General features: G+C 37.2%; 1 protein-coding gene across 6 annotated transcripts; it reads right to left on the bottom strand.

Annotated features, from left to right (window-relative positions):
- Nucleotides 1–3,480: 3,480 nt before the first annotated feature.
- Nucleotides 3,481–11,933, bottom strand: LOC119078985. Of its 6 annotated transcripts, none has more exons than XM_037186737.1 (6): nucleotides 11,626–11,933; nucleotides 7,191–7,463; nucleotides 6,922–7,117; nucleotides 4,800–6,856; nucleotides 4,314–4,766; nucleotides 3,481–3,962 (listed from the first exon to the last, which is right to left on the bottom strand). In XM_037186737.1, exons 1-6 carry the CDS (start codon nucleotides 11,654–11,656, stop codon nucleotides 3,913–3,915), a joined length of 3,060 nt encoding a protein of 1,019 aa, XP_037042632.1. In that variant the 5' UTR covers nucleotides 11,657–11,933; the 3' UTR covers nucleotides 3,481–3,912. The 6 variants fall into 6 exon arrangements, with proteins under 6 accessions (XP_037042632.1, XP_037042634.1, XP_037042631.1 ...); XM_037186739.1 differs by having other exon boundaries at nucleotides 4,314–4,770; nucleotides 4,837–6,856; XM_037186736.1 differs by having other exon boundaries at nucleotides 4,314–4,866; nucleotides 4,897–6,856.
- Nucleotides 11,934–13,534: the final 1,601 nt, after the last annotated feature.

The following is a 13,534-nucleotide window of genomic DNA, read 5'->3' as shown; positions in this document are numbered from 1 at the left end:
TTTTTATATGCTGCGTCGGATCGATTTCTCTCTTTTTATAAAATGCGAGAATTGACGAGAGTCTAATTTCGTTTGATATTTTTAATAGTTCTTTCGTTGAAGTATGTTCCATTGCAAATACGTCCATCTGCTCGAAATTAATTTTCATTTTCTATTTGATTCATTTTTGTAAATATGAGTATTGCAAATATTCACAATTTTCAAAATATCCAAACTGGACACGGCGTTACTTTCTACGTGCAACTTGGCAATTTGACTGGTGCAATTATTTTCCGTTGAGAATTGCACCCTTCGTTGCAGATCGCGAATACATAGTCGGTAAAACTGGTAAAATACATGGAGAGACTGATAGGATAATTCACGATCCTTTTTTATATATACGTCACCATCAACGTAGAAATAAAAAAAATATCGTTTTAATGGATTGATTTCAAACCTTATTTGAAATTGATTTGCGGAGTCCATTGAATAGGGGGAAATTCGTGTCAAAAGGAAGATATTTTGCGTGATATTTTTTATTTGCACCAAGTGCTCACTCAACTTAAATACTTACGCTTACATAAAGCACCAACATCATCGAAGCCACTAATGGTAAATTCATACTGAACCAAACTTTTATTTTTTTCAACTGATCAACGGTGTCGACATTCTTCACATTTTAAAAGATTTTTATTGTAAAACCCGTGCGCCGATCAATCCGAGCCTGTTGGTTCGACGGCTAGATTGGGAAAAATACCCTGCGGCTACGGCGGATGAATCGTTGAAAAACCATTATCATAGATTATCATCGATCAGGACAAAAATACTCGGTGTACCCACGAAAAAGATCGCTCAAGGTTAATTGGCACACAAAAATGTTTTTCGCTTTCCATTGATGCTGGTTTGGAATAAAATAGTTAAAACAAAAGACAAAATATAATCTTTGGGTTCAAATCGAACTTTGGTCTTATTGTTCAGCGGAATATCAATTCTATTTTGGGATTGATTTCACTGCTTACAAATAATGTATTTGTATGTACACAATTAGCAACAGTTTCTTTTCATTGCATTCATCTTTGGATCTATACTGAATAAGACAACGACTGCTATAGATGCTAGAAGCTAGATCTAAAATTGGCTGGCGTGACCGGCACACGGATCTAGATTTTATAGGTCTGATTTTAATTGATTCTTTATCGAGTAATAGAGAGGACTACACTTTGTAATTAATAAAAAATTGTTTCCTATTAAGTATTTGTTGTTGAAAGAGATTTGTTGAATTTTCAAAGATTACAATTAGCAACAACATTCGTTTTCAGAAATTTATTTATTTATTTAAACACCTGTAATAGTAGATTATGCTTCTGTGGAATATATAGTAGATTATGCACCTCTTTCTAAAATGTTTATTTTGACTATTTGGAAGCAACGTATCCGTCCGAAGGCGTGGTACATAATTTTCGGTGTAATTGTCACTAGATGTTCTTACTTCCTTTGGTATCCTGTTTCTTTGTTCGTTAATTCAATCAGACCGTGACTATAATATGTATAAAAATGGTGTGCGGGTCCATAGCATAAAATTAGTGCAAATTATAGTAGAATGGTGTGCTTTGGACCAGTGATTAATATTGAAACGTAGATTTTAAAAACAATTACTAGCCCTTAAAAAACCCACCCTTAACCCCTCCACCCCTTTTCAAAGTTTTGTGTGCAGAGGCAACTTTAATGAATTATTGTGAACTGATTTCTTCGTCTACCTTAGTGATATATAGCTCAAATGAAAGAGGAAAGTTCAAGCTTTTTTTCAGGATCCTAAAATTTTCCAAAATTTTCCGATTTTCCACAGATTTTCCAATTTTTCTTCAGTTGTAGTTTTTAATTTGAAGGCTAAATTTAAATATCTTCAAAATTTTGTTCTGAAAATGAAAATTTCTTGAAACTCAAAATCCACTCAAAGAACATTCTATTATTACAACAGGTGCATGTAAAAGTTTATAGAGTTTCACTCACTGCACCCAAATGGAAAATTAGTCCTCACTTCAATGACATGAGTGTTAAAAATCACGAGTAAAATAACTACTATTTCCGTATCTCAGTTCGTTCGGGCTACAACTCGCGAAATTACCTAAAATCAATCGTCCAGTTGTATTTTACCTCGTGTTACTATGCAGTCAACAGACCTCCCACTTCTCCTTATTTTCCTTATTCTCCTTATTTTTGATGAACCCTCCTTAATCCTCCTTATTTTTAGTAAATTCTCCTGTTTTCCTAATTTTTCGACAAAAAAACGAATGAACACAGGAAAATTACCTTATTATCGACACAAGCTTATGCACATTTATTGGCTGGAAATGAAAAATTTTCGCTCGCTTCGCTCACATATTACTTTATATCCACTCACTTGTACCAAACAGGTACCAATTATTGATTAAGAACACTAGAACACTTTCAATGTCGTTGTATGAGCTAGACCTAGAGAGAATCATTGTGATATGAATAGTTCTATCAAGGCGAAAGAATTATTAAATGCAAGGAGTTCAACCGCTGGACTTCAATGTGCAACTCTATGATTCAAATATTTGATCTCTGAAAAAACATTTGGCATGCAACTCCATACAACAGTGTTCTAGTTATACAGAGTAGCATGATTGATTCTTCTAAGTGGGAAGTAATCTTTCAGCTTATAAGTGTTAGATGTGTTAGATCCGAGGGGGAAATCACTCTTTTGATTTACACGCGATTTGCACACGATTTACACGAATTGCAAATCACTGGATTTCTCTACATTTATCAAGGATTTTTAATAATTATCATGTCGATTAATGTCAGACCAACAAGGAGAAAATAAAACACGTTCAAATTAAGAGAAACTACCAGGTAATTTCAGTGAAATCAAGTGATTTACATTAACGTGTAAATCACGTAAATCATGTAAATCGCGTGTAAATCAAAGAGTGATTTCCCCCTCAGTTAGAATTTTAAAATAATTTTGGCGTTTTATTTTATGACTATGAAAACCTCCTGAATCCTCCTGATTTAAAAAAAAAATCCTCCTTATATAATTAAGGAGCTCATTTTTGGCGTGGGAGGTCTGAGTCAAGCTTCGCCTTGAAAAAATTCAACAAAGGAACGTAATCTACTCTTACTAGATCTCTCAATTTCGGATTTCGTATGAATACGTATAAGTGAGTGTACGAAACATGCATCTGTTGGTCCCGATGGTGTCCATAGTTCCGCTGCAGCCGAAGCCGAAAAAAAGGAAACTGGACAGTTGTTGGTGCAACAGTTGTCTAGGGTGCCGTTAGTTGAAAATTTTCAAACTGTTGCCTATTGTTACCTGACACAGTGGATTTGTGGACCATTCAATATTGAAACCCATTCACAGACTCACTGCATTTCGTAAATACTAAAAACTGTGATACGATATACTTTTAGTGGTATTTCCACTGACAAGTTACTTCATCCGTTGTGTCTAGATGTGTAAAATGAAACTCAGAAACATTTTCCAAAAATTATTTTTTTTTATTATTATTTTTCTTCTATAAAATCATGAAACTCATGGAAAATATATTCGTTTATTCGTTCCTCTGACTCTCTTATGTTCGCGTAAAATATTTAATTAGAAATTAATTTCAAATTTAATTGTTGCATGTGAATGTTATTATACCAAAACAAGAACAAAATTCCATTCAAAGAGAAGAGTATAAAAGAACCAAAAGTTTTTCCTTTTCGTAACATAAAATTTGGCGTGATTGGAAAGTGCCAGCGATTTATTTTCGATTTTTGCTTTCATTTTTTTTTTAAATTGAAACTCAAACATTCCAGTTTTGATAATTTGTGAGAATGATTTAGATTTAGATAATTCCGAATGATGCAAAACATCTTTGCACTATATGAAATCACTGGCAAGCAGCGATTTTCCTTCTAATTCTACTACACGAGATCTGGATCGGCATTTTCTGATGATAAGGTGACAATGTGGTCTGTGGAATAATAATGAAAAAAAAATGTTAATCGGGGAGACAATAAGTAGGACCATCCAAAATATAATTCAGGACATACACACTAGTGGGAATGGGAACAATTGTGACGAGGGCCGGACTATACCTAGGAAACTATTGAGGGTATGATGAAAAATACGAAAGACGTGCCTATCGGGTTTCTACCAGGCCTGTAAATTTGGGGGATTCCCGAAGCGCCCTTTGGATTTTATGAAAATTTTTGGAATTGTTGCAAATGAGCATAGAGCCCATAGAGGTAAGGAGATTTTTTTTAACCAATCCAGCCCTGATGTCAAACATACAAACATTGAAGGAAATAGATAATCAACCTACCTGTTGCTTTATCAAAACCATTCTTGGACATGTCATCGAACATATCGGGCGACGAGATATTTTCGAACGAATTGTCGGTGAGATTGTTCTGATGGTCCATTTCGTCCAGAAGATCGTTGTCCAAATTGTCGGTTAGCGCCGGACTACCCGGACAACTCAAATCGGCAGTGTTCAATTGGCAATCGGCCATAGCTACATCTTCATCATTGGTTTGACCGTTCGTCAAATCATCGGCTTTGTCTTCATTTTCCACGCAGTCTTTTGGGCAGTCGTCTTGCTTTTCATTTGTTTCCATTTTATCCTCGTCTTCGGGCTTGTGATTTTCTTCGATTTTTTCGCTGTCATCGCCTTTGGTGCTATGGTCATCATTTCCAACACTTAACTCATCGTTGGTTTTGTCACCCTCATTTTGCAGATCATTGTTTGTCTTCGCAATGTCATAGTCCTCAGCATCTGCCTTCTCAACGATATCATCGTCCTCAGCATCTGCCTTCTCAACGATATCATCGTCCTCAGCATCTGCCTTCTCAACGATGTCATCCACATTATTTGCCTTCTTAACGATGGGATCCACATTATTTGCCTTCTCAATGTCATCGTCCCCAACATTTGCCTTCTCTACGATGTCATCTTCATTACTTGCCATCTCAACCTCAGCGTTACCATTATTTGCCATCTCAATGTCGTCATCCTCATTGCTTGCCTTCTCAACCTCATCATCCCTATTATTCGCCATCTCAATGTCATTCTTGTCGCCCTTATCGTGCGCTCTTTGTACTGCATTCGTTTCACTATCATTTTCTTCAATGGAACTATCGATTGCTATCGCTGCATCATTGATCTGCACGTCGCACTCAATGTTCACTGGTGAGGCGGCACCATTTTCGGTTTTTTCTCGGTCCAAAATTTCCTGCAACTTTCGCTCAATTTCTTTATCTTTCTCGAGAGCAACGATTGGCGTACATTTCAATTTTTCATCATTTTCCCGATCATATGATTCCGAGTCGTTTGAGACATCTTTCGCCGAGTCGCTCGACGTATCTTTTGATTTTTCACGATCATTTGCTTCCGAATCGTCAGACTCCAGAACTGGCGGCAGGGGCAGTTCCAATTCGTCATTATCAATGTTATCGACAATTTCGATTGGACCGTCTAAAAGAGGTGTGGTTGTCTTCGGTTGATGGGTTGTCTTACGCGGTTGTTTGTTTTTTGTCTTTTCAACACTTGCTGGTGCAGGGGCTCTTTTTGGTTCAGCGTCATCGTCTGAATCAATTTCAATGCACACTGTTGTCGGCTCTACCACTTCGAGATCGTCGTCCACGTTCGTGTATTTGTTTTTCTTGTCGGCCAATTTGTTGGCTGCATCATGGGCATTTGTCAATGACTTCATAGCATCCGCACATTTGGTCTGCAACGTCGTAAACTTGTCTATCGTATACGTGAACAGATACGACAGATGCAAGTGCAAGTCCTTGACGTCGTTAAAGTTTCGCACTGTTTTGTACGCATTCGATTTCATGAGTGTGTTACACTTGCCAACTATTTGCTGGCAAATTTCTTGTGCTCCATGGATTTCCTTCTCCAGCTCGGTTTGGGCATGACCCAGTGGTGTACTGGGGTATCGGTTTGCCAATTGAGTTGATTGTACCACCGGAAGCACCGGCGCAGTTGCTACATTTGATATTCCATTTAAAATTTGTTGCTGTTGTTGAAGGTGCTGTTGGTGTAATGTCTGTGCGGCGGAAGCCGAGTGTGCAGGCTGTGGCTGTACATGCGTCTGTACACTCTGAATTTGAACGGGTGCCGGTGGTACAGTCTGCTGAATATTGAAACGAATCGAATATGGATTCGGGTTGACGTTAGATCGCGACTGTAACGGCGAGTTTCGATTCATCGGTCCGGGCAATTGATTCGGTGCCGTTTGCTTTTTCACTTGGATCAACTTTCCGTTCGGCAGTCTGTATGTTTCCTGTTGAGAAGCAGCATTCAAATCAACTCGGAATCCGTTAACGGTATAATAGGCCGGTGGTGGGACAGCTACTCGTGGAACAGCAGAAAATTGACGGTTTGGAAAGCGAACGGTTTGTACTGGTGATGGTGATTGCGTTGGCAATTGAGTTGGTAATTGGCGTATCACTAGGGGCGGCGGTTGAGATGTCGCCGATTTTTGACTCACCGACAAACTTGTTCGTGATGGTGGTACTCTAGGCGAAGATTTGGTTGGCGCAGGAGCCGCTGGTTCTTCGGCTGCATCACTGAACATACTTAAGATGTCTGGGGTACAGACTAACTCATCCAGTTGTTTGGAAGTTTTTTGTTGCGGTTGTGCAATCATTTTCGGTAAAACTGCGGAATGATCTGGAATTCGTTTTGGCTCGGGTATCGAACAATCACTGTCAGAGGTGCTACTGTGACGACGTCTTCTTTTACTCTTCGTAGATTTCCGAGTCCTTATCGCCTTTTTTTCCTTACAACATAACGTCGGATCTTTGTTCATCAATTCGTAGATCTGCTCATCGTCCTTCTCTTCACTCAATACTTTTCTGCAAAGGAAGATGAAAATGGAAACCATTAATTTCTACTCGAACTAGGTCTCTTCCAGACTTACTTTTTCGTCTTTTCAATATAATTGACAAGCGCCCAGTGCTGCGCTCTTAACGGCCACATTACTTTCGGAGAGCAGGAGAAACACTGCCAGTCGTCGTTGTTCTCTATTTCAGTGATGACACTTTTGGACAAATTTTGCAAAATGCATTTCTTGCAGAAAACATACGGACATTTCGAACAACAATACACCTCGCCACCTGGAACAAGATGTAAAAGAACGGAAAGATTCAGCTACGTATTCACCAGAATGATGTCTGCCATCAAATTTACCTTGACCACACCATCGACAGTACAATTCACTACCGTCTTCGCCTTTACTGAATTCACCGCTATTGTAGAATGTGTGACACTTTTTACAATGCGTTACACGTAGCACAGGATGCATGCGAATAGTTAATTCATTTGCGACAGCACATCCAATGTGAGTATCACAGGTGGTACAATGTAATCGTCGATCAGCAACCATATTTACATTGGGATATTTTTGAACATAAAATTTACGTTCCGCTTCCAGCGTGTCTTCTTCGAATTCCAATTCGTATGCTGAAAAAAAATGGAAAGTTTTAGTCTTGAGAGTTGCTTCGACTTCACTAATGGTCGATAGGAATTGTTCAGTGTAATTGAGATTCCTTCATGGCCAGGCAACATTAACCATATTATTAATTAAAATAGTCACATCTTATTCATTAATGACAGACGACACGACCTTAAGTTTCATGGAACCTCCCCTCACACTTTAACATCCACAGATAAATTCCCATTTTAAATAAGAAGTTTGAATTAGGTCGAAAAAGAACGTACTTGCTTCCGTCGAAACGCCCAGGTTCAGGTGCGGAGCACGATTTTATTCAGACGCTAATCTCTCTATCTTTCTCTCTCTCTCACTCTCTTTCTCTCTCTCTCACACACACTCTCTTTCACTGCGTTTGATTTGAATCAACTCACTTCAAGCATGAGTGGTACCAGCGCACTTCAAGCGTGAGTGGTAGTCTAAGTAGGGTACTGAAACTTGACAGTGCGTCACACAACTGTAAAAAACCATTTCATACAAAATAGTACTACATCTGAGAAAACGGGATCGGTCACCGGACGTCTTACCAGTGACCGACATCTGAAATTTTCGATGTGAGTCGTCATGTTTGTCGGGATTCTTAGCCTTGGTGTTAAACGAACCAGAAACAATGCATTTTTCTTCACTAGATGAACGTTTTAATCAACAATAGTTACCTTGTGCACATCTAATAAGGCAATACTCTTACTTTAATCTTTTTTAATTCTGCACGGAGGTGCGGGAAAACAGTGTAAAAGTATAAAAATATGCGGTTTTGCTGTTATTGCGGTTAACAGATTTTCTTATTTTCTTTAAAATTAAATATTTTGTTCGTCTCGTCGTCAATACCTGTCATTTAACATATCGCGCACGATTTTTGAACGTACACTTCACTAGACAAAACTAGCAAAACACGCTGTTTCGATCGCTTTCTCGCCTATAAGTACCAAAAAATTATTTAGATTCGTCTTGTCAATACCTTTATTTGATGTATCACACACGATTTTTAAGCGAAAACATCCTGAGATATGGTTTAAAAGCTAGCGAAAAACTAAACAAAAACACTGATCGTTTCAGACAAGGTTTGAGTTGTAGTGAGCATTACTTAGGAATATTTTGATTATTTTTTTGCATTCAATCAATTTAATCCAATTCTAAAAACTTCTCTCATTCAAAAATGTTGCGCTAAAAAAATTCCAAATCTTACGACAGCACTTTGTCGCATTTTCTCATGTCGAAAATTTCCGTCTCTGCCACTGTTACCCGCTTCATCATTCATTCATTAAATTTTTCTTGAGAAAAAATTCACTTTTGTATATTTCGTAGTTCTCGGAGTTTAGGTCACACAATACACCTAAAAGTTAACTTGCTGCACTTGACCCATAGAATGTGTGTATAATCATCACAAAGCTTAGACACACAGCTAAGTGATTAAGAAAATTCTATTGCGAAATAGTTGTACTGGTAGGTTACGGCAGTGCTCGAAGTTTACCGAGGTCGAAACATCAAAAAAAATCGAGGAAGTTGAAAAAGAACCCGGTTCGACTCGGTTCGACTATTTTAATTTTTGCATGAAAACAATGCTGGGAGTACCCCTGACAAGTTTCAAGCTGAAAATCCCGTGATTTCGACTTAAAGTTCTTTCAAGCTCACCGTGATAATCGTGAGACTATCGTTTTTGCAATGCAATACTGCAATGGACAGTATTTGTGCCAATTATTCTTACCAACATATAAACCATTTAAACTGACAGTACCCTCCCAGTTCATTTAAAACATTTTTGAACCTACTAATCTATCAAATTGGTACTTATCCGAAGTTATTTGTTTTGTTCCGAAGAGTACTGATTAACTAGTGATTAACCATGATTAACCGTGATTAACATGATTAACCATGATTAACCAGTGGTTAATCAGAGTGAGCAACCCCTCGGAATTAGGTTGGGCAGCAAAACACGCGGAAGAAAAAAGTACGAACGCTACGTCGATTTGCTAGAACAATTTATTTTCATTCCAGTCGCCACATAGACGTCCGGTGCGTTTGTCAAAGAAGCAATTAAACTAATAAAAGCAATTGGAAGCAAGATCGCTGAAGTTACTCATGAGAAAAGAGCGACGAGTTTTATGTTACAACGATTAGCAATCTCAATTCAGCGTGGAAATGTTGCATCGATTTTTGGTACAATTCCACCTTCGAAGAACTTGGCAGAATTATTTTGTTTATAAAATAAGGTAAAATAATTTAATTAAATCTTCTACTTAATTTGTTAACTGTTAATGGTATGGTAATAATGTGACACATTAATGATAGATTGAGTCTTCGTCTCACACATAATTTCCTTACTGTTTCTGTTGTAACAAATCTTTCTACAAATGTACGTTAGATGTACGTTTTATGGTTCGTCCTAGCACTTAGACTAATCATTACTCTTAGTCCTAGCATGTTAGTAAACATAAAAACTTTCGATAGATTGGCGCTCGAACATGTGACCTCATACTGTCGGGTTTATAACACTATTACACAGCGAACTATATAATAACTGATGGTGTTAGTGCTCAGTGCTCACCGTAGTCAGTAAGTACTGTTGATCACCAGATGGGTACTTTCTACATTTTAGTTATTGCATTACGTCTTTTAGATTGTAAAGTAATACATAACGTTCAGATTTGCTGCAGCAGGTAATGTGCTGCATTGTATGCGAATAGTTACCTGCATCAAGTAACCAATTTGCATAAATTAATTTCTAGAACTTACAGTAACCGAATAATTGTCTAAAACTGCAAAAATACCGGCTGCTGCAGGTAGTCTTTCAAAATAGTTTTGTCGGTGCAAAGAATGTTTCAAAAACAAATCTTGTAACATTGTCAATTAAGTCTGACAAAATTGATGACTATTTTGAGCTCATAGGGTTCGAAACAGATCGTTCTGACCTGATCTGAATCTGAAAAAAATCGATCTGAAAATTTCAGGTTCAGATCCAGATCTCTGGCGGCTTGGTCTGATCTGATCTGAAATCTGAAAATTGGAAGAAGATCTGATCTGATCTGAAAACTGAAAATTTTAATCTGAAAATTTTCGAATCAATCTGAAATCTGAAAGTCAGTATGACTAAACAAATGCTAATTTATTAGAAATTCTTGAACTGCAAGGCTCCGCGAGTGCAGGGGAACTAATAAAATCAAAAAATATTTCTATAATAGTAGCAAATTTTGGAATTTCAAATTTTATTCTTGGGACTTCAGATCATTCAGATTGGATCAGATCAGATCAAAATTTTCAGATCAGATTCAGGTCGGGTAAATTTCAGATCAATCTAAAAAAAATCAGATTGATCTGATTTGTTCCGAGCCCTAGAGCTCAGCGACACTCATGCAGTGGAATCTTTTTGTATTCACTTAATATTAAATAGTTCCTGCTTCATTATCCTTATAATCAATAAATCAATAAAGCACATTATGACCCCACGTGCTCTTCCAGAATAACCAGCAGAAAGACATCGTAAGCAGAGCATATTTTCAAAATTATTTTTTAGAATTTCGAAAATTTTCAAGAAACCGAATTTCATTTTTTTATGATTCACTAATGCGACATGACCGAGGACATGACCCCCTTCTGCATTTAGCTATTTAAGTGCGTTGAAAGAATACAAATCTAAAAACAAAAGTTTTGTAATTTTTAAGAAAATAATAATAGACTGGGCGCTGCTTATCTCGCTCCGCTCACAAAGTTGATTAAAATCAACAGTCTAGTCATGTTAAGGTAACGTATATAACGTATATAACTATTCCAAACGTAAAAAATTAACTTGACTATAATCTTCTGTCACTCTTGGCCGTTAGTCAACTAGGATCTTGCATAGTAACCACTTCATAAAGTGTACTTTTGTAGCGTCAAAATTACAATAACCCCCAAGAAGCCTGGTGTGAAAAAGTCGAATTAACTAAAAACACGCACACGCTTCAGTGTGTATGGTTGTTGTACCAGATGAATGTGGCTAACGACATCTTGCGAACAGTCTAAACCGTCGACTCTCTATTGAAATTGACTATACATTTTGTATCGAACAATTGAAATAACATTTTGATAAGTGAAACGAATTTGATCAAAATGTGAATTAAAACAATTTTACATGAATCAATTGGAAACTGTACTCACAATCGGCATCGTAGTCCTTTATTTCCACCATATCTGCCGTAATATTGAAATAGATCGACAGAAGCAATTTACACAGTAAAAGTTTTGAGTACACAATCACCCGTCGAAAATCTACACTCCACTATATGTTGTACAAAGCAATAACAACTTAATGATAAACAAAATCACGTTAATGAAGCCGAATCAAATTTTTCGATCAGATGGATATCAATTCTCGAATCTATTCATTTGAAACTAATATCATTTTCACTACGGCGCTCTTATTCAGTTGCCACTTTACAAAAAGATGGCGGCCTACAAATGGCTACATACGAACGAAACACGAACAGCAAAAGCCGAACAGCCGGTTCGGAAAGAGAGAAGCGTACATACACTCTCTCGCTGGCAATGCTCTCGTATTCTCGTCGGGTGTGTAGGTACGAATCCGCCCCACGATGCATTCCCTTTTCACTGCCCCTAATTAGGAGCTCCCATTGCGGATTTTCACGGTAAGAGAGGGCTAACCCAACAGTTAGGAGAGAGACGAAAGGAAGGAAATGAGTGAAGGTCAAAAATGATATATGTAGGGGTCAGCTGTTGGAGCTAGTGAGCCTATCGAAACTTTGGGGAGAGACCTTAAGGTGAGTAATATGGCATTGGAGACGAAAAATATGGAACCGAAAGGGACCAAAGGGTTTTCCGAATATCAAACTTTCATCTTTTACTTCATTGTTATTGGGCCCGCCCTTCGATCATTTTTAATGTGGTTGTTAAGTTCAATTTTACTCTAGAAAAAATCATCGGCCTGACGTTTTGTCTGTTATTTTTAAACGTTGATTAGCTGATCGGAGGCTAACGGTCATCCTTGTAGAAACAATAAAACAACAACGTTGTTCCGACGTTTTTCGCTTATATTTTTAAAATATTAGGAAATCCCGCTACCCGCTTTTAACGATCAAGTAGCATGGAACGTATAATATCAACTTTTTGTGGATCCTTTGAAGATCCTTAATTCTTAATCATCAGCTGCAGAAGGAAAATTTCCTTTAAAATTTAAAATTCAAAATTTGACTCCTCGCCCTAACACCTTGCTCCTTTTATATTCCAGAGTTTGCTCTCCGTACGAAAACACTCTTTCGGTCAAGTAATCAGCAGAATGTGTTATTTGTAACCGACGTTAACATAATTCTTTTCTCAGAATTTTTTCGAACTGTTACTGTCTACTAGCATTTCAGTGTGCCACCCTTGTATGTTAGTTTTTGTTAAGGGAAACATACTAGACATGTTAGGTTTTTCCTATACCTTAAAACAGTGGAGTACTCCCTAAAGCGAATGTCTTAACATTGTTGGACCTATTCAGGACATCTTTTTCGAGAATTGTTTCTCTTGAGTTTTATAAATTTGAACATTTTCAAGAAGTTCGTGAATTTTAGGCAGACAGCGGTCCCGGTTGTATCATCTGACTCTGACTAGTGTTCTCTTATATAGCAAAATTCTCATTAAACTCATGATGTAAAAAAGATTTTTCAATTTATAGAAAAACTCAGGTCAAAAGAAGTAAACAGATCCGATACGGGCGACTAATTACCCAGAGAAAGCAAGGTTGTAAACTTTGACCTTGTACATTTAATTAATCGTAGTCCTAGATTCAGAATTTTTTGTTTTTTCATTTTTCTAAATCAGAAGAGTATGATCCAATATTAACCCAACCGAAACCTTAAGGTTTCCACATTTTCAATGTATTTGAAGGTTAAACTTTAAAAAAAATTAAAATCAAAAATTTAAATTTTTTCGATTTTTTATCATATTACTCTCTTCATGCCGAAGAGGTCATTAACACAAGAAATATTGTCGTTGAAAACGAGAGAGAGAGGTAGAAATAATTGAGCAGTTGCATTATGGCAGTCTTTCTCTCATACCAAGCACACAC

This window comes from Bradysia coprophila, unplaced genomic scaffold (assembly GCF_014529535.1).
Source record: "Bradysia coprophila strain Holo2 unplaced genomic scaffold, BU_Bcop_v1 contig_297, whole genome shotgun sequence".
Taxonomy (NCBI): domain Eukaryota; kingdom Metazoa; phylum Arthropoda; class Insecta; order Diptera; family Sciaridae; genus Bradysia; species Bradysia coprophila.
This window is presented reverse-complemented; position numbering and strand designations above follow the sequence as displayed.